Here is a 21,422-nt window from a genome sequence, read left to right on the forward strand (position 1 = left end):
GCTGCCTGGGGAGAGTAAAGAACCACCGTTCTTATACACTTCTTAAGGAATGGTTGACTTGAGTATAAGCCGAGGGCAGCTTTTAAAGCACAAAAAGTGTGCTGAAAAACTAGGCTTATACTCAAGTATATACGGTATCTCGCTTTGCATGTCATGAGTCTGTCTCATATATTAAACTCCAGTAGCTAATGAAAACAATTGCTTACATAAATGGACTTTTCCACAATATTCTAATTTTTCGAGTTTCACCTGTATATGTACATAATCATAACACATGTGACAGTGTTAAATGACAGCATTAGATCTTCTTCTGTAATATTCCTTCAGGCTGTTAGTGGCAAATTAGAGCTCTAAGACTGTTCACGGCTGTGGTCCTGGAGGAAGCCATCTAAACTATCCCAAAGGGGATCAGTTTTCTTACCAAATGACACTGACTGCCTGAAGCCATATGACTAAGCTAAAACTAAAGAAACTTAGCTCTTTTCCCCCGCAAACTGCTTCCAGTGTACAGAATAGGATAGGATATAAAAGCAAATAGAAGCCCCTACAAATCATGTGTAGAACATGACTGAATTTCCAGAGGCAAGCTATGCAGTGACAAAACCCTGAAGATTTTATCTGTCGCAACACTTAAATGTTTGTTGTAGAAGTTATGGTCTTTCCCAAACCATGGACATAAGTCTGAGCGCATGTGAGGCCGGCCTGTTCATTTGCCCATAATTCTCTCACAGTCTGAGTGAAAAGATTGGTGGGACATTAGAGTGTAACTTCTGCATCCAATAAAACAGGCTATCTACTCATATTTATAGCCTGCCTTTCTTCCATGGAACACAAGCATGGGGTTCCCAGGCGATCTCCCATCCAGACTTATCCCAGATGTTGACTATACCCAAGTGCACTTAGCTTCAGCGAAAGGACTGCATGACTTGCCTGCCTTTGTAGTTTGTGAGGCACATCATAAATTACCTTTTCCTGCTTTGTAGATATGCTCTGTATTATCTTAATAGCTCTGGCTGTATCCAGTGCAGGTCCTACTAAGAGAAGACCCATTGGGAAAAAAATGGGCTCTTAGTAAAACATACCTGGGCACAAGCCATGGTTTGCCCTCCACATCCAAGGTTTTTCTTTCGCAGAGAACTACAGTGGTACCTCGGGTTACATACTTAATTGGTTCCGGGGTGCCGTTCATAACCCGAAAAGTACGTAACCCGAACGGTGATATTGTGTGTGCGGCGAAAAACACTTCTGGGTTATGGGAGTATGTAACCCGAAAAAACGTAACCCTCAGCAGACATAACCTGAGGTACGACTGTACCAGAGAGGCCCTGGCATGATGGTGTGTGTGTGTGTGTGTGTGTGTGTGTGTGTGAGAGAGAGAGAGAGAGAGAGAGAGAGAGAGAGAGAGAGAAATCCATTGCCCTTTGCTGTTCCCATGGGGAAATATCTCATTAAAGCTAATGGGAGCTTTTCTCCATGCAAATAAATCACTTGGAAGGTTTATTGCGCCCAAGCAGTACCGGTATATACATTTCATTTTAAAAAAAATAGTAGGGACAGGAGGCCCAACCAGATCAGGATCACAAAGGGCAGAGGATTGCCCACACACACATGCCAATGTCCTAATCCAGATTTGGGCTTGCATTAAGGGCAAAGTAGATGATTAATGTAATATGCAGTTTAAATATTCTTCATTACTTTTCAAAAAGGAAGTTTATACAAAATTCTGCAAAATGCGGTGTCAAACAGTTTCTGATGACAGTATACATAGTCCATATACAGTTACGGATCAATGCTGAAAATAGACAAGACATAAAATGAAACCAAAATAGATAAAGCACAGGTATGTGAATGCGGGGAAGGTAGCGACTGGAACTACCGGTATTTATAGCACAGACGTTAAGGTTAATCAAGACAGGGTGACAAAAACATGGGCTGTATTATACCAAGGGAAAGTATTTAAAGTATTCAAATGCCCTGAGTCACTTTATCAGCCATATTTGTCTGTAAGCTGGGGGTGGGGGGGTGGGGTTTGATCCTCAACCATGTTCCTCCTTGCTTTCAAATGAAACTAAATCGGGCCAAACGGGTACGAAATTGTCCCTAAGAACTTTCTGTCGATGGGTGCCTTTGGATGAGCCGTCACTCTTGCAAGCAAACAAGAGCAACAAAAGGATTTGCTCCAGTGCTTGCGTACACCGGTTACCTGTGTTCAGTAACTAGAAAATGTCAATACTACAACCATTATATTTGCTGATATAATCTACCCGTGTAAAAATGGTTTCATAACACAGCAGTTCTGAAAGTCAAATATATCCAGATGGCACCTGTCTCGATGGGGAACCACAATACTTGTGGGAACATTTACTGTTTTTCTACTTGAAGGCAGTTTCAGTTCAGTGTAATACTTGTGATTATTTTATTTTATTTTCCCCCCCCCAGTGTTTTTGATCAGCTTTGCTGCAAAATACCTTCTCCTTGAGGGTGAACATTCAGTAGTGGCTAAATATCTCAATATCCTAGTGGTGGCTGGTGATCTTGCCAAAGTTTGTAATTCCTGCACTTGGAAGGAAAACTGTGGTGACTTATAAATTCGAGGTGAACATTGTGACGCTGAAAGTTCTTTTCCAGCTATGATTGTGAATCCAAACCAGAGAACGGCTCCTCCCACACCCAACAGATTTGCTTTCATAAATATTGTTGCCTGCTTTGAAGAGGTTCATCGGTGGAGGGGTTAGTGCACTCACTTTGAAAGAACTTGCATTCTTTGATAAAAATCTGAACAGCGGGTGACAGTGGCTAGGATCCAGTGGAGATACTAGTCCGTGTGCAAGTGCTCACAAGTCTCAAACTGTAAACTGCTTTTATGAGCTTAAGGAAGTTTGGGAGTTCAGCAAGGGGCATTTCTGGAGAGGAAACCCGGTGCATAGAATCATAGAATCATAGAGTTGGAAGAGACCACAAGGGCCATCCAGTCCAACCCCCTGCCAAGCAGGAAACACCATCAAAGCATTCCTGACAGATGGCTGTCAAGCCTCCGCTTAAAGACCTCCAAAGAAGGAGACTCCATGCAGTGATCTGATTTATGAAAGTGCATTGTGGTGCACAGATACTGTAAACAGGATTTGGGTTAAACAAGACTTTTCCGTGTAGGACACAAGAGCCAGTGTGGTGCAGTGGTTAGAGTGCCAGAGATCAGGGTTCAAATCCCCAGTCAATGGGTGACCTTGGGGCCTGTCACTGCATCTCAGCCTAATTTGCTTTATGGGGTTGTTGTGGGGATTTAAATGAGGGGCGAGAACCATGTGCACTGCTTTCAGCTCCTTGGAGAAAAATGTGGAATTGTTGTTGTTGTTGTTCAGTCGTTCAGTCGTGTCCGACTCTTCGTGACCCCATGGACCAGAGCACGCCAGGCATGCCTATCCTTCACTGTCTCTCGCAGTTTGGCCAAACTCATGTTGGTAGCTTCGAGAACACTGTCCAACCATCTCATCCTCTGTTGTCCCCTTCTCCTTGTGACCTCCATCTTTCCCAACATCAGGGTCTTTTCCAGGGAGTCTTCTCTTCTCATGAGGTGGCCAAAGTACTGGAGCCTCAACTTCAGGATCTGTCCTTCTAGTGAGCACTCAGGGCTGATTTCTTTCAGAATGGATAGGTTTGATCTTCTTGCAGTCCATGGGACTCTCAAGAGTCTCCTCCAGCACCATAATTCAAAAGCATCAATTCTACGGCGATCAGCCTTCTTGATGGTCCAGCTCTCACTTCCGTACATTACTACTGGGAAGACCATAGCTTTAACTATACGGACCTTTGTCGGCAAGGTGATTCTTTGCTTTTTAAGATCCTGTCTAGGTTTGTCATTGCTTTTCTCCCAAGAGAAAATGTGGAATATAGATGCATAATAATAATAATAATAATAATAATAATAATAATAATAATAATAATAAACGTGGGTCATCTTGATTTTAATATAAAGTGGGAGTTTGGGGGTGAAGCATTGACAAGTAGGGAAGGGAAGGGGAATCAGATCCCTCCCCCCCCCAAGCATCACTTGCTTTTAATGCAGCAGCTTTTTGATCTCGGATCCCAGCTCAAGAAAAAGGCATTGGAAAGAAAGCAGTTTTAGTGGGGGGAAAGTGCTGGAGAGGAGGGCTTGGCTCTCAGCCTTGCTGTACTTTACCCTTCCACCACTGCCTGCCGCTTTATATTAAGTTAACGGCAGCCTGGCTTCTACACACTGGTCTGTTGCTGCTGGTTGAAGTTTGACCCTTACATCCTGTGTTTTCCTAGCTGTGCCAATCTCAGCCTACTGCAGATTAAGTTTACATAGCAATTTCCATTCTAATTATCTGTTTTCAATCACTCGCATCTTACATAAACTTTCCAGGCTTCTTCTCTGCCACAGATGTGTATATATAATTAAACAATTAACATTGCCAACTCTGTGGTATTCAGTAGAAGTAACCAGAGTTCGCAAAGCACACTGATATATAGATATAGATAGATATAGATATAGATATAGATTTTTTAAAAGCAACAACTATGGATTAAATTGATGGTGGCTGAATGGAAAGGAAGCGCAGAATGGATTTATCTCACATAGAGTATACATATCACACTGAAAACTTGAGAGAAACTTGAGTGTTTAGGCAGTGGGAATGTGTTCCACAGGGATTCAGAGTAAAGTAAACATTTCCATAAAGTGCATTTGTACGTCAGGACCTCTTGTTTGCATAGAGTCTCAAACCAGGGTCCTCTGGGAGCTGAGCTGGGTTTTTGCTCCTGTGACCTAAGATCCAAATGGCTTGCACAATTTATTTACTTACATGTTTGTTTGTTCCATTTATATACCACTTTTCCTTCAATGAGCCCAAGGTGGTATATATACTGTATATGGTTCTCTTCTTCCCCAATTTATCCTTGCAGCAACCCTGTGAGGTCAGGTTAGGCTGAGAGTCTGTGACTTGCCCAAGGTTCAGCCATTGAGTTGCATGGCTGAGCAGGGTTTTGAACCTCAATCTCCCAGATCCTAGTCCAACACTTAAGAACCAGTGAATCTGTGTATCATTGGTTAAAGGAAGTATCCTGGCAATACTGTGAGTTACTATGACTTTGTTGAATGGTATTAGTTGTTTTGATGAATGTGTTGTTGGTTGCTTTATATGCTATTGTGTGATAGTACAGTATAGTGATCACAATGGGTTTTTTTTGTTTTTTTTTTTTAAAAAAATGCTATTGTGATTACAGTCATACCTCGGGTTACAGCCACTTCAGGTTGCGTGATTTCCAGTTGCGCACCGCGCCGAACCCGGGAGTAACAGAACGGGTTACTTCCGGGTTTCGGCGCTCGCAGAAGCGCAGAAGCGCTGAATTGCGTCACGCGCATGCACAGAAACAGTGGTGCAGGTTGTGAACGCGCCTCCCGCACGGATTGCGTTCGCAACCTGAGCGTCCACTGTGCTGCGAACCACTTTGAGCTCAACAATTGTTGTTGGAAAAGTAGAATACAAATACTAAATCAGCTTGTCGTGCTTTAGAAGAAGAAGAAGAAGAAATGCTGGTGGGCATGGGCCAAACCCTTAGGCCCATCCAATATAACTATTTGGAGCCCAGCCTTGTCCATTGCTTCATCATTCTGTGTTCTTGCATGGGTCTGTGCACTGCCCCATTACCACGTGCTGTGGGAAAGAAATGGCTCTTCATGGGCAGGATGGAAGGTGCTCTTCTCATCTGTGGCTTTGAGGCCTTTTAAAGCCACCTCTTTTTTGGCCACAATTTGCTTAATGAATGGGTGCCAGAGATAGCATCTGTTAAATCCAGCTCCTATGGCCAAGGGGAGGAAATTAGCAGACTCTCCTCGGTCTGCAAACCTTCATTATACATTAACACCCATGGCAAACAAGAAAACTAAAAGGGCCACAGAAAGAAGTTCACACCTCCCCCCCCCCCCTTCAGAATTCTCAGGAAGGCAAAACCTGCTTTTTTATTGTTTAGGTGACAGGTGAAGACCCTTTTATTCTCCAAGGCTTTAAAGAGCAGACTGGTGTTGGCTGCTGATTTTATTGGCTTGCAAAACAGGTTTTTGCTGCTCCTGTTCTTTCAAAACTCTTTGTGTGCATTTTTAATTGTTTTATAATTAAAGTAAACAGTTTTTGGATATTTTAAATAGAAAAAAGGGTATGTAAATGTTTCAAACAAACAGAAATAAGCTCAAAAGAAAAGAAACGTTCCATGCAGCATAGTGGAGGGAACATAGCTTTCTGGCGCCATTTTTAGTTAAATATCTGGCTAGTTCAGATGACAACCTTGAGCCAGGTTAAGAGCTTTGAGAACTTAAAGACAAAAAGTCACTTTATCCAGGGATAGCCCACATACCAGTATATATTGACCTGTTCTGACCTCTTTTTCTTAATGGTGACTGCACCTGCTCAGGGTGCACAGAAAAAGCATTTTGGTTCCAGAAATTCATTCTGACTTTTCAGCTAAGATATAATTGATAGAATTCTGCAGGATGGGCTATTAGTGTGTGAAAACAGCCCAGTTCCAATAATCCCCTGGCATGTACCTCCGTATGGTGATGTCAGACGCCATCCTGGTACCCAGGCACCTTCACTCGTTCACAAGCGTTCGAAACCCAGGTGCAAAATGTGCCTGACACCTGGATAATTCTGAACACTGATTTAAAGCACATCCAGTGCACAGGACTTCATCCCCACAAAGAATCTTCACAGTGCTACCATTCCCAGCACCATTAACAAACTACAGTTCCCAGGATTTGTTGAAGGGAGTCACGTGTGTGTGTGTGTGTGTTGCATGTGCAATGTGCAGTGGTGTAGATCTGCTGTGACAAATGTGTCGTAGCTTGAGCTGTAGCAGAAAAGGTGCAGCTCCATCAGATACATGAAAGTGGACCACAGACGCTATATATGATATGCACATAGATCCGGAACGAGAGGGGTATGGTAGAATCTGTGTTGCAGAATGAGATAAAAGAAGTGTATCCATATCTTTGTTGCCCTATTGATAGCAGTGCAATTTGAGCTGCAACCATAAACACTCTGGACAGCCTTCGCCAGCGTTGGTGCCTGTCAAATGTTTTGGTCCACAGCTCCCAATTATTGTTTGGTTGTTTCATTGAATTTATACACTGCTTGATTTGTGGGGGAACCCTCAAAGCGGTTTACAATAAAGAATAAAGCAATAATGGAGCATTCGATAGCTCCAGCCAGCATGAGTTGTAGTCCAAAACACAGGGAGGGCACCAGGTGTATAAGATTGTACATGCTGTTGAGAAAGTGGGGAGGGAGAGGTTTTTTTTCTTCCTCTTTCTGAATGCTGGAACCTGGTCTCATCCGGTGAAGCTGGATGCCAGAAGATTCGAGACCGTTTAAAAGAAAGTACATCTTTCTTTTGCTACCGCAAGTGACGGCCACCATAAAGGGGCTATAAAGGGGATCAGACAGATTCATGGAGGATAAAGCTATCAATGGCCCCTTGTCATGATGGATAAGTTGTGCTGCTTCCAGTATCAGATGCAGTACCCGGAGGCATCTGAACAGAGGGTTTTTTTTTTTACGTTATTATGGCACGGGCAACTTTCTAGACACTTCCGCCTGGTGACTAGCTTTCTGAAACCCATCGTATAAATTCCCCACCGACATGTAAATGCTGGAGAATGGACAGGCATGCAACTGACCTTCGTTTATTTTATTTTTTTATTCCACTTTTTGTATAATTCATGGCCATAAAATATAGGAAGGGGACTTGTGAACAAGTTTGCCTATTATTCTTTCTCAGATTTAGAATATTACTAGTGATTTTCATTTGGCGTTTAGAAAACCTCTACCAGATATTACTACAGGAAATTGTTTTCTCTGTTTCATTAAAAAAGGGAAAAGGTGACACTTCAGCAAGGATCTGCTTGTGCTGTCAAAAATCCATGTTAATTCAGACAAGCTTAATTGGTTGTAAACACCTGTTTTATGTTGTTTATTAGTTCAGTGATTTTCAACTGAATGCAAGTTGAACTGGAAATCATTAGTCGACGACAGATGTAAAGATTTCATGATATAACTGTTCCAATTCGCTAATGACTTGACAAACCATTATTTTTTGTAAACGGGGTTTATCCATGTGAGGTGCTCTAAATCTATGTGACTTGCGGAAAGACAGTAATTTTGCAACTCTGCCCCCTGCTACCTGAATCTGGATAACACGTTTTTACAATTTTGTATTCTGCAGGTTGGAAAACGTTGGGAAACTGGTACGAGAAGCCAATCATGATGGGATTAAAGAATCCAGCTGCCTTTTCTGGTGGTCTTCACCTTTTAAGTGTTTGCGTGCTCTTGCTGCTACTTCACATGGACAAAGTGCATGCAGAATATCCATCCGAAAATGGCAGCAAAGTTGATGAGTGCACTGGTACCTATTTCTGCAAGAAAGGTGTGATTTTGCCGATCTGGGAGCCTCAAGACCCTTCCTTTGGAGATAAAATAGCAAGAGCTACTGTATACTTTGTGGCTATGGTCTATATGTTTCTAGGAGTATCCATCATAGCAGACCGCTTCATGTCATCCATAGAAGTTATCACATCCCAAGAAAGAGAGATCACGATCAAGAAACCCAATGGCGAGACCACCAAGACGACCGTTAGAGTTTGGAATGAGACTGTTTCCAACTTAACGCTGATGGCTCTGGGCTCTTCTGCACCTGAGATTCTCCTTTCCGTCATCGAAGTGTGCGGCCATGGCTTTACTGCAGGGGACCTTGGGCCGAGCACCATTGTAGGAAGTGCTGCTTTTAACATGTTTGTCATCATAGCCATCTGTGTCTACGTTGTCCCTGATGGGGAGGTCAGGAAGATTAAGCACCTCCGTGTGTTTTTCGTCACGGCCGCTTGGAGCATCTTTGCCTACACGTGGCTCTACCTGATTTTGTCTGTCATATCGCCTGGGGTTGTCGATGTCTGGGAAGGCTTGCTCACCTTGTTCTTCTTCCCCATCTGCGTGGTGTTTGCATGGGTTGCGGACAGAAGGCTTTTGTTCTACAAGTACGTCTACAAGAAGTACAGGGCTGGCAAGCAGAGGGGCATGATCATCGAGCATGAAGGTGAAGGGCCACAGTCCAAAGCAGACATTGAAATGGATGGGAAGGTAGTGAATTCTCATGTCGAAAGCTTCTTGGACGGCACCCTGGTCCTAGAGGTTGACGAGAAGGACCACGACGACGAGGAAACAAGGAGGGAAATGGCCAGGATCCTCAAAGAGCTGAAGCAGAAGCACCCAGACAAAGAAGTTGAGCAGCTGATAGAGCTAGCTAACTATCAGGTTTTGAGCCAGCAGCAAAAGAGCCGAGCCTTTTACCGTATCCAGGCCACTCGGCTCATGACGGGGGCTGGCAACATACTGAAGAGGCATGCAGCTGACCAGGCAAGGAAAGCGGTCAGCATGCACGAGGTCAACTGTGAAGTGGCAGACAACGACCCCATCAGTAAGGTCTTTTTTGAGCAGGGCACCTACCAGTGCCTTGAGAACTGTGGCACGGTAGCCCTAACTATTGCTCGCCGAGGTGGCGATTTGACCAAGACCATATCAGTTGACTTCCGAACAGAAGATGGCACAGCCAATGCAGGCTCTGACTATGAGTTCACTGAAGGGACTGTGGTGTTTAAGCCAGGCGAGATGCAGAAGGAAATACGGGTGGGCATAATTGACGACGATATATTTGAGGAAGACGAGAACTTCCTCGTTCACCTCAGTAATGTGAAAATGTTATCTGAGGAGGGAGAAGACGGCGTTCTGGAGGTCAACCACATTGCAACCGTGGCTTGCCTGGGGTCGCCTGCTACTGCCACTGTCACGATCTTTGACGATGACCACGCTGGCATTTTTACCTTTGAGGAGCCGGTCACTCACGTGAGTGAGAGCGTGGGAACGATGGAAGTGAGAGTGCTACGGACATCTGGAGCGCGAGGAAATGTTATTGTGCCCTACAAAACCCTCGAAGGCACGGCCAAAGGGGGCGGAGAGGACTTCGAAGACACTTGCGGAGAGCTTGAGTTCCAGAACGACGAGATTGTGTAAGTACTGCTAAACCTTTGTGGCTTGTTCAACAGTACAGGTATGCTTGCAATCGTATCTGGTAAAATGTTAATAGTCAAAGTTCATGCTGAATCAAATACTGGGTGCTCTTGTGTGCAAAATATAGAGGAAGCCATGGCACCTTAGGTGCTGTACGTGTGTGTGCGTGTGTGACTGTGACTGTGGCAAACCCATGCAGATTCCCCATGTTAATGAAGCTGTGTGCATGTCAAAAGGAGTGAATCCCAGAAGTGTGTCTGTAAATTGTTTCGAAAGTCCACATGACTGTTGTGTGGAAATTACCAGCCTTTTCAGACATCCTAGGTGGGAGTAGCTCTAAACAGTACAAGGTGAAACCAATCTAGAAACCGTAGTCTCCTTTCCCAGGCACACTTTTAAGGCTTGAGCTCATCAGGTATGTGGCCAGGAAGATCTTGCTTTCAGAGCTTTTCTGGGATGGCCCTGCTGTTCCCTTTGCAAAATGCAGCCTGAGACTAATAAGCGCTGTCAGGCTGCAAGTTCAGAGAGGGCTGTCATTAGCCTTTGTGACATCATGAAATATTTATGCCCTGTGCTTTCAAGTTAATGTTGCCACGTGGGGGAAAGTCCAATTAGGCAAGGCAGCCAGGTTTGACAGTTTACAAACAGGGAAAGAGGCTAGAGAGGAGACACTGCTGATAAGCATTTCCTGGCAACTAGGGACAGAATTTCCCTCTTTCGTATCTGCACAAAATTGTAAATATATTATTGTCTATTTATTGTATAGTGAAGGGAAGGGAAGTAGTGGAAGTCTTAAGGGCCACCCTGCAAATCAAACAATACTTCATCCTATATACTTCAGCGTGAAGGAAAGAGGCCACTGCCCATCTCGAGTTCTAGTCCTTCATGAAAACAAACTATTCCTAAGGCAAAACCCTCGTGAATAATAGTGCACATTGCATTAACTCTGTAGATCATGGACCAGTTCCCTATTTAAAGGAAATCTGTTGAGACCAGCGCATTGAATGCGTAACATTAAGTTTTGTGACTTAGTTTATGCATTCACATAATGAATTTGCATCTTGTTGCCGTGCATAATGTGGAGGCACCGGGGAAATTGTTCTAGCAGTGGTGCTGATAAATAAGCGAGGTGCTTTAAAAAAAATACCTTGGGAGGGTGCCAACCTGTGGGATGAAAGATTCGTTTCCTTGTTCAATATTTACATGTGTTCAGAAGCGTCACCTAAACAAAATGCTTTGAGCCCCCCACCTATCTGCCCATTGGGTAAGTTTGGTTTTCTTTACAATGTTTTCCTTTCTTTCTTGAGACCATCAGTGTTGATGCCTATTTTTCCCTGCTGGCATCATGATTGATAACATTCTAGTATTTTTGGATTAAAGCTGGCTGTTGTCTTAGGTTTAACATGGTTAGAGATACTGAGCTGCAGGGAAGTGGCATTGCTGCTGCCTGCTCCACCTTCGAAGTGTGGCTTACCTCCATGTCTGGGCCCATTTTGCTCCCTCACATTCATGATCCTATTTGCTGAGAGTCCAGTTTTCCGGCCACATGCACTTAACACATATATGCCCCATTTAAACATTTATGTGCGATGCATGAATGCAGCAGGTTCATTATGTGGGGCAGGTGCAATCCTGTGCTACATGCTGAGGTATAAATGGAAAACTGCTTGAATATATATATATTAGAAGGGGTAAAGGCAGCATTCCGGATGCCCTGAATCTTTGATTTTCCTTCTGAATCAATGCATTGTATTCTGTGGAATCAGGATGAATAAGTGCAGGTGCCGTAAGGAGTTTTACGATGGTTTAAAACTTTTTGCTGAAGTTTTTAAACTCCCTGTAAGAAAGAAAAAGAGAAACAATAACAGAGTAAGTCAAGGTGTAAAATCTCTGAATTGGATTCAACTAACTGGTGCACTAGTGGAAAACCAGAGCAAGGACTCCAAGCTAATGCATGTGTCCAGGAGGAGAAGGGGAATAGAGTTCTGTTGTGCTAGCAGAAATACTTGATATTACATTTGTCCCTATGAAGTTATGGCAAATTCAAAACTGAGATCTGTTTTATCAGGGAGGTTCTGTAGATGTGTGAGTTCAGGTGTGTGCAAAATGCAGCCAGTGTGTGATGAACTGAAGTGTATCAGGAAGGCAGAACAACGCTCTTGAGCGACTAGTCTTTGATCTCTCAGGCCTTATCTGCTGCCTCAGTGAATCTGTGCTTCACTTAGTTTTAAAGGATTCATGAGTTTTCACCAGGTGCAAGCCAACAAAGACCACAATACACATCCAGGCCAGTCTCTCTATTTTGGGGGGAGACAAAAGGTGGGATAACGATTTCAGCAATGCAGCAGCAGCAGCAATGTCAAAAATTATGAAGTTTGCTACTGGCTTTTAAAAAGAGTGGGGTGAACTTATGGCCCTCCAGATGTTGGATTTAAACTCCCATCAACCCCAGCTTGCATGGCCAGTGGCCATGTGGTTCAGAAACATATAGACAATTTTAGAATGGGCTCAAAATGTGCTGGTTTTCCTGGTGCCAGCCAGGGTGAACTGTTGAAAGAAAATGTGCTGGCGGTCATGGAAGATATGAAAAGAAGCACATATCTGTCTAGTCTGGACCCAAAGTGTGAGAATTCAGCATAGATGGCACTTGGTTTCTCAACATTAGGGAACTGTTTGAAAACTTTTGCCTAACCGACAAATCATTATTTCCATGCAGAGATTGTGTGTCTGAAGCCTGTTCGCTGGTTCAACCCATTTGCTATGATCTCAAGGTGGCATGGCTACTTTTAGAAACATATAGAATAATTTGAAGTAGTTTGTGGAGATCGAGTTGCAACATTTCCTGGTTCGCACACACATGTACACACATACCTGGATAAGAGTGGTAGACCTCTCCTGGTACTCTTGCAAAAGAGGCTTTGTTGCTGCCCCAGCAGTGATACTCTATATTTTATTGATTGGTGTAAGATTGCAGCCATGATAAGAAACCTTTTTCTAGGAGATGAGTGTCAGAGTAACACAGGCAGCTAAGATAGGCTAGTGCAGGGGTCTGCAACCTTTAAGACACAAAGAGCCACTTGGACCCGTTTCCAAAGGGAAAAACAACAACTGGGAGCCGCAAAACCATTGCGACATTTAAAACAAATATAACGCTGCATATATTGTTTCTTACCTTAATGCAATAATAATAAATAACGTATAGGAGCCAATGCAAAGTATAATTAGTAAAAACAACAAGAATAAGTTATTACTTTTTTGCATTGACTCAGGGGCGTACCCAGGATCAAAACTAGGGGGGGGGGCAAGCCATGGTCGTTCAGGTTGTGACATTTCAGCACAGAAAGGCGAATGAAACCAAAATTTTAGGGAAATTCTATATAATTATAGCAGTGCTTTATTACAGTAGTTATTACAATTATTTGCTTGGTTTTTTTAAATTTTTATTCTAGTTACATGTCTTATACCAGGGGTGGCCAACTCCCAAGAAACTGTGATCTACTTTCAGCAGTGATCTACCCCCGTTTTTTGGGGTTCAGCTCAAAGTTGTTTTTTGGGGGGTGTGGTGGGTGGGAGAGAGGGCTTCCCCCTCTAAGATAGGTTGGCAAGCGAACTAATAAAGAAAGAAAAAGGGGGGTGGGAATGGAAAAGTGGGGTGGAAAAATATAAATTGGGGGTGGGGTGGGGAGAATATCTATTAAAAATATGTAGTAGTTTAAAAAATAAAAATAAAGGGGGAAAATCTTTTTCTTCTTTTCCTTTTTTTGAAAACAAAAACAAAAGGGGAAGAGAAAAGAAAAAGGGGGGATAGAGGGAGAAAAGGGTAATAATAAAAATTCAAATAGAGTGGCTGCAGCAGCTGTGGGGGGTGTTTGTTTTAAAAATGGGATTTCTCCCCTTGGATTAAAAAAGGAGGGGAGGAAGAAAAAGAGAGGGGGGTGGGAGAGCAAGGCAAAAAGCCAAAAAGCAAAAAACAGGTTTTGGGGGGGGAAATCACGCCAGGCACTGCAGCGCGCCGGCCTCGGGGCTCCGGGCCCCCGAGCCGCCCTTGGGGCCGTCTTGAGCATGTACACCGCCCGCAGCGAGTGCTGGCGAAGCACCGGTTGGCGGAGGTTACAGAAGCAGCCCGGACGTTTTCGCCGCCGCCGCCCCAAAGCAGCTCTACTTCATCCTGTCGGCGACCATCACCGCCCTCCCGTCATGGCGACGCCTGGCCCGCCTGCTCCGCCCTCCGCGCGGCCGCTTTGAAAAGGATTCCGCCCGACAGGGGCCGCTCAGAACAGGGGCCGCTACAATCGCCGCCGCCACCTCCCGCCGCCTTTATTATTCCGACTCTTTTCTCTCTCTCTCTCTTGATAACTCGCAAAGCCCAGCTCCTTCTTCTCCTCGCCCTAACACCACCCTCATTGGCATGTTCCCCTCAAACAGGAACAGGCATCCCGGCGGCTCATTGGCCGGACGAAGCATCGCTCTCCCGTGCCCGCCTCCCGTCTTCATCCTCAGTGGCTACCTCGGCGGTAAGGCCCCGGCTCCGAGCCTATGCGCCAAGGCGGGCGATCTGTCCTGCCAATCGGCACGCCGAGGTGGTAAAAGCTCAGCCCTCCCCACACGCTTATTGGTGTGAAGAAGTCGCTTCCTCTCTCTGGGAGTGGTCAAGGTGGACATCAATCTTGGGTCTGTCCTCGGGAACCCCGAGAGGGCTGAGAAAGACTGCCCAGCTGTTCAACGTTGATACGGATTATTCATGGTTTTTTTGGCCCTTTTTTTGCCGATAACCATTTAATTATTATTGAAAGGGCATTGAAAGGGGGCATGCCGGAGCCGCGGGAAACCTGTCAGAGAGCCGCATGCGGCTCCGGAGCCACAGGTTGCTGACCCCCGGGCTAGTGAGTGAAATGAATGAAGACTTAAAAAAATAAAATAAAAAAGCAGCACTCGGAAAGATGTGGCCTAATTTTTAGAGGTGCTCAGAGCCAAGAACTCTCAGTGAAAAATCAATAGGCATTATGGGTGCTTCGTTCTTCTGAAAATGATCCTCTTTAGCCCGTGTTATGCATTCCCCCAGGGCCCAATTATATAAAGCAAAGTTGCCTCGCCATGTCCACGGAGGCTTCCCATCCATCAGAGGACGTTTTGTGGTGTTTTCTTCTCCACGGTCTATCAGACAGCTTTGGAGCAAAGTGAAAGCTTTTGTTTTACTCCAAGGGTTAGGGAACCACTGACACCTTTCCAGGTGCTGCTGAATTGCAACTCCCTTCAGACCCAGCAGGCATGGCCATTGGCCCAGGGATTATGGGAGTTATAATTCAGCAACTTCTGGAGGGCCCAAAAGTTCCCTACACCTGCTTTGCACCACACATTCTGCGCAATGGACGTGCATTCCAGTGAATTGGCTGCTGTCTCAGCTGCGAGCCTTTCCACTCCACTAAAGTTTTTGAAGGGGGCTGTTCCTTTTTTAAAAATTTATAAGTGCCGCCTGAAAGAGGAAGCTCTGGGTCACGTGCATGGGTATTTATAGGTCCCTCGATCCGTTTAACTTGCGTCCCACTGGCCTGATTGAACCCTGCATCGAGGGACCTACCAATTGGGTGTTGTGGCTGTCAATCCTACCCACCCACAACACAGGATTTGGTTGCCAGGTCTCACCGCAATTGTTGTTGTTCAGTCGTTCAGTCGTGTCCGACTCTTCGTGACCCCATGGACCAGAGCACGCCAGGCACGCCTATCCTTCACTGCCTCTCGCAGTTTGGCCAAACTCATGCCAGTCGCTTCGAGAACACTGTCCAACCATCTCATCCTCTGTCGTCCCCTTCTCCTTGTGCCCTCCATCTTTCCTAACATCAGGGTCTTTTCTAGGGAGTCTTCTCTTCTCATGAGGTGGCCAAAGTACTGGAGCCTCAACTTCAGGATCTGTCCTTCTAGTGAGCACTCAGGGCTGATTTCTTTCAGAATGGATAGGTTTGATCTTCTTGCAGTCCATGGGACTCTCAAGAGTCTCCTCCAGCACCATAATTCAAAAGCATCAATTCTTCGGCGATCAGCCTTCTTGATGGTCCAGCTCTCGCTTCCGCACATTACTACTGGGAAAACCATAGCTTTAACTATACGGACCTTTGTTGGACCGCAATACGTGCGGTCTTTAAAGGAGGACCCGATTTATCATGTGCTGAGACCTATATTAGCTCCTGAAATAAATATGTTAATAATAAATAGGGCTGCCTCTGAAGATGGTTCGTAAACCTCAGCTGGTGCAGAACTGAGTGGCCAGGTTTTATCACTGGGGCAAGACAGTTTAAGCATATTGCACTGATCCTGGCCCGACTGCACTGGCTGCCAGTCAGTTTCCAGGCGCAATTCAAAGTCCTTGTTTTGAGTTATAAAACCTTAAGTGGCTCAGGACCGGAATACCTCAAGGGTGGCCTCTCCGCATATAAATTGTCCTAGACTCTGCATTCATCATCTGAGGCCCTTCTTCAAGTGCCTCCTTTATTTGAGGTCTGGAAGGTGGCAAGACGGAAACAGGGCCTTTTCTGCAGTGGCTCCCCATTTGTGGAATGCTCTCCCCAGGGACGTTCACCTGGCACCTTCGTTATATATTTTTAGGTGCCGGGCGAAAACATTCCTCTTAAACCAGCCCTTTGGCTGATTAATATTCTACAGCCTTTAAAATGTGTTTGTTGGGGAGGGGTATTGTTTTGTTTTTTTACTTGTGTTTTTAGCTTGTTTTCGTTTCGCGAACCACCCTGAGATCTTGTGATGAAGGGTAGTATATAAATTTAATAAATAATAATGTAATAATAATACATGAATGAATGAATGAAAAAATATGTTCATACTGGCTGAAATGTGGCTTTTCCAATTAATTAACTAAATATAGCTTTATTTGATGATGCATTCAGCTGTTCAGACCAATTAAAACTTGCAGCCCTAATACATAATGTTTGGTTGTCGTTTTTTTAAAAAATAAATAAATAAGGCAAACAAACATTACAATACATTTTTCAGGACTTCCGCTTTCTGTGTGGAAAATCCACTTTCCACACATCAGCATTTTAAAAGAAAAACCTGCTTTTCGTCATGAATGGGGGGAAAATGCTTCTGAAGCCTAAAATAAGCTGGCATCTAGAGCAACTTATTTGTGACTTCCCTGAACAGGATCTCAGCTTTTCTTGCAATGAATTAAGATATAAATAAAGAAAATTGCTTTTGACAGCTGCAGCTGTATTTTATTCTGTCTGGGGCTGATAACAGGTTCACTGCAGAAAGACTGGATGATTGTGGAACCAGATAGGCTCCCACACACATTTTGTATTTATTTATTTAGTGCACAGGCAGCAGATCTCGTGTGGAGGCAGTGTGGACTAGTGGTTAGTGTTGGACTAGGACCTGGGAGGCCAGCGTTCAGGTTCCCTCTCAGCCATGAAGCTCACTTGGGTGACCTTGGGCCAGTCACCCTAACCTACCTCACAGGGTTGTTATAGAAGGTTAACACATGGAGGACGAGAATCATGTGCATCAGCTTGGGCTCATTGGAGGAAAGCTGGGGTGTAAATGTAAGCAAGACCTTCCATTCTCCCTCTAAAAAGGTAAAGGTTAAGGGGCCCCTGACCATTAGGTCCAGTTGCGGACGACTCTGGGGTTGCAGCACTCATCTCGCTTTATTGGCTGAGGGAGCCGGCGTACAGCTTCCGGGTCATGTGGCCAGCACGACTAAGCCGCTTCTGGCGAACAAGAGCAGCGCACAGAAACGCCGTTTACCTTCCCACCGGAGCTGTCCCTATTTATCTACTTGCACTTTGATGTGCTTTCAAACTGCTAGGTTGGCAGGAGCAGGGACTGAACAACAGGAGCTCACCCTGTAGTGGGGATTCGAACCACTGACCTTCTGATCGACCAGCCCTAGACTCTGTGGTTTAACCTCCCTCTATGGGCCCCCAAAGTCTTCAGAACCCCAGGGGTTTCCTTGCCGGGGAACTGTCCATTCAGGTGACTTTAGAGCCCTTCTCATCAGAGCCCTCCTCTGAATTTATAAACACGTTTTTGAAAGGATCTAAGCAGTGAGCAAGAGCATATTTGGGGGGGGGGATATGTAAGATAAAATCAGTCATATAAAAAAATTAAAGCATAATTATTATTATTTTTTAAAAAAAACACCTTCATTGTAGATTGCATCAACTGCAAAATATAAACAGTTCAGCTAGGGGAAGGCCTGAACAAAAAATAAAGTCCCCCCCCCCAACAGGCATCTAAAGCACAGACTTAGTAGGGGCCTGCCTAAACGCCATGGGGACAGAGTTTCGTAAATGCAAGTGCGATAAACAGAGAGGTGCATATGGATGGGCAGGATAGAAAAAAGGTTGGGAAAATGAGACAATCGCCTCCTTTCTCCAAACTTCTCCCTGCCTAAACCGCTTTTTGCAAGCAAGCAAGCAAGCTGGGGTGGGGCGTGGGGTGGATTCCGTTGGCAGTCAGGACAACCAGCTTGCAGCACTCGGCACACGGCCTGTAGCCTAAGGGTAGCCATTTGCCAAGCTCAGTGTGAAGTACATTGAAGAGACCATGGAGGTGGTTTCTCAAAATTCATTATGGGACAAGACTCTTGCACTTTTAAAAAGTTGCATAGAATCGAAGGATGCTGGCGGGTGGCAACTTCTCCCGCGATAGGCCTGGTTTGCCAAGTGAGCCAGAGGGAACCTTCTTTAAAATGCACAGGGGCAAGAGGTTTTTCCTCACTTGAGCCTTTAAAGGATTTCCCAGGAAACCCATATGGGGGAGTACTTGCAAACTTCTAAATTGGGTAACAGAGTTCTAGTGACAGTTTTGCATATCCCTTGGGGTATTTGGATGAAATGGAACTGCACTTTAAATAAAATACTGACACAGGAAAATCCATTGCACGTAGTAGTAATAGTAATAGTAATAAGTGCTATCTAACGCTAGTTATACTCATAGTAGACTCATTGAAACAAATGAACCATTGATCTGAGTATATCTTAGTTGGACTGAACAATAATAACATTTATTTTTTGGGGGGGGGAAAGCAACACTTGCAAAAATAACCCTGTGCAAACTTAAACAATCAGTGCCTGTTGCCATGCTAGAATCTTTAAAAAAGAAAGAAAGAAAGAAAGAAAGAAAGAAAGAATCAGAATTTCTGTGAACTTTTTGTTTCTGCACAAATAAAAACAGAAGCTGCGTTATCCTGTCAGTTCACCTGGCCCAGTATTGTCTACCTTTGCATTCAGATGTAACACTATGCCAAACCATGGCTCAGGCCCAAGAAGTGCAGCAGTGGCAGCAGCAGGACTAAGGAGTGCTGCAGCCACAAACTTCACTCACAGAACCCACATGATTGCTCATTCATGCTGAGCTATGGTTTGGCTCAGCTTTATTGGCTGAGGGATGAGTGCTCACTAGAAGGACAGATCCTGAAGTTGAGGCTCCAGTACTTTGGCCACCTCATGAGAAGAGAAGACTCCCTAGAAAAGACCCTGATGTTGGGAAAGATGGAGGGCACAAGGAGAAGGGGACGACAGAGGATGAGATGGTTGGACAGTGTTCTCGAAGCGACTGGCATGAGTTTGGCCAAACTGCGAGAGGCAGTGAAGGATAGGCGTGCCTGGCGTGCTCTGGTCCATGGGATCACGAAGAGTCGGACACGACTGAACGACTGAACAACAACAACAACATGGTTTGGCTCAGCATTACATGCAAACCGGGTCACGGCGTGATGGTTATATCTTTCCAGGTACTCAGGCAGAGATTCCTTACTAGAGGGCCCGGGGAATTGAACCTTGGACTTGCTGTATGTTAAGGAGGCACTTCTTCGCGTGCCACTGCTTTTCCCGAGAGCAAGTAAGAAACTTAAGAGAAAAAAGAAGAGAAGAGGAAAAGGTGCTTCATGCCAGTTGTATCGCATCCCTATTAGGATATGACCTGTCTTTTGTCCTTGAACAGCCCATGTTTCCTTATTTGTAATGAGCTGTTGGCAGTTTCCCACTGCCAGCTGCATCTCTGCGCTTGATTAAGAGAGCTTGGATCTTAGCTGTGTAATAATTCTGAGAGCCAAGTGAAAACCACTTATTAGCCTGTGTGCACTTCCTCCAGGATGCGCCGGGTGGGGTGGGGGGGGGAGAGAGAAACAAATTTAAATTTATAGAAGTTTGCATGATGCGGGAGCCAGATTTGAAAGAAGACCAAGCAGAGATCTGAAACAATAAGCGGAAGTGTTGACTGCACACACAGAGAGCACCTGGCTGACACACACACTCACACGCCGTGACCCGGTTTGCACGTAACGCTGAGCCAAACCATAGCTCAGCATGAATGAGCAATCATGTGGGTTCTGTGAGTGAAGTTTGTGGCTGCAGCACTCCTTAGTCCTGCTGCCGCCACTGCTGCACTTCTTGGGCCTGAGCCATGGTTTGGCATAGTGTTACATCTGAATGCAAACTTGTGGTTTGTCTCCACCAGACAAACCATGAGTGGTTAGCCGTAGATCAGCTCATCGCGGAGCAAGACAGAGAAAAAACAAGCACAGTTTTGGATGTAATCCCTTCTTGCTTACTTCTTCTGTGCTTCTATCTGCTGTAGCTCTGGAAGGAGACTGGAGCTAGATAGCATCCAATGGAACCCTCTTAATACTAGAGTCAGCTTTTGCTATGCTTGGGAGTGATGCAGGGGGCAGCTTAAGTTAAATGTTGCAGCATTAAGAAATGCTCTTGGCAACGAAGTCTGTAAGGCTTAAGCAACCTCCCCCGGGATGCAGTGGGAACTCTGTCTTCAAAGCCATTAAAATAAATTAGAACGTGCACAGGCCTGAAGAATTTGTAACAGAAAGGCTGTCATGGTTTGTTGACCAGTGTGCACGAGGAGGATAGGATGACCTCATGATCTCAGATCCAGAAATTATTTTCTTCAAGGCAACTTCATGCCCAGGTGACAGATAAAAACAAACAGGCTCATTGGGTCTTCAGCCCTTATTAAATTGTCCAGTGAGTTCCCTCGATTCCGTCAGTCGTCTTCTTATGCACATTATGCTATTGACATTTTGTGTTCTATTTAGAGAGGAAGTTGCCTGTGTTTTAAACCAGTGGCTGAGCTTAATGAGCCTGTTTGATAGTCTATGAACTAACTTTTGGTTTTCTCAAAGTTAACATGGTTGGTTAGGCTTCTGAGTTTAATCCAAGATACCTCTGTCACATGTGCACTAAGCATGAAGTGAACATAGGTTTCCTATTGTGGGCCTGCTCTGCAACTTCTGTTACGTAGACACCACAGCCCTGGTCCTACAATCCCCATTTCCTTCAGCTCCTTGCATTCCTTCTTACAAGTTCTGCAATCCCCTCA

At 44.8% G+C, this 21,422-nt stretch overlaps 1 protein-coding gene across 10 annotated transcripts in view; it reads left to right on the forward strand.

The window, feature by feature from the left end:
- Positions 1–21,422, forward strand: part of SLC8A1 (solute carrier family 8 member A1) — a 304,578-nt gene that overhangs the window by 59,146 nt on the left and 224,010 nt on the right. For all 10 annotated transcript variants that reach the window (XM_033144997.1, XM_033144999.1, XM_033145005.1 and 7 more), the window contains exon 2: positions 8,239–10,075. In XM_033144997.1, coding sequence (XP_033000888.1) covers positions 8,277–10,075 — 1,799 coding nt within the window. In that variant the 5' untranslated portion in view covers positions 8,239–8,276. The remainder of the gene's footprint in view (positions 1–8,238; positions 10,076–21,422) is intronic.

Source organism: Lacerta agilis, chromosome 3 (genome assembly GCF_009819535.1).
Source record: "Lacerta agilis isolate rLacAgi1 chromosome 3, rLacAgi1.pri, whole genome shotgun sequence".
In the NCBI taxonomy this organism is placed as follows: domain Eukaryota; kingdom Metazoa; phylum Chordata; class Lepidosauria; order Squamata; family Lacertidae; genus Lacerta; species Lacerta agilis.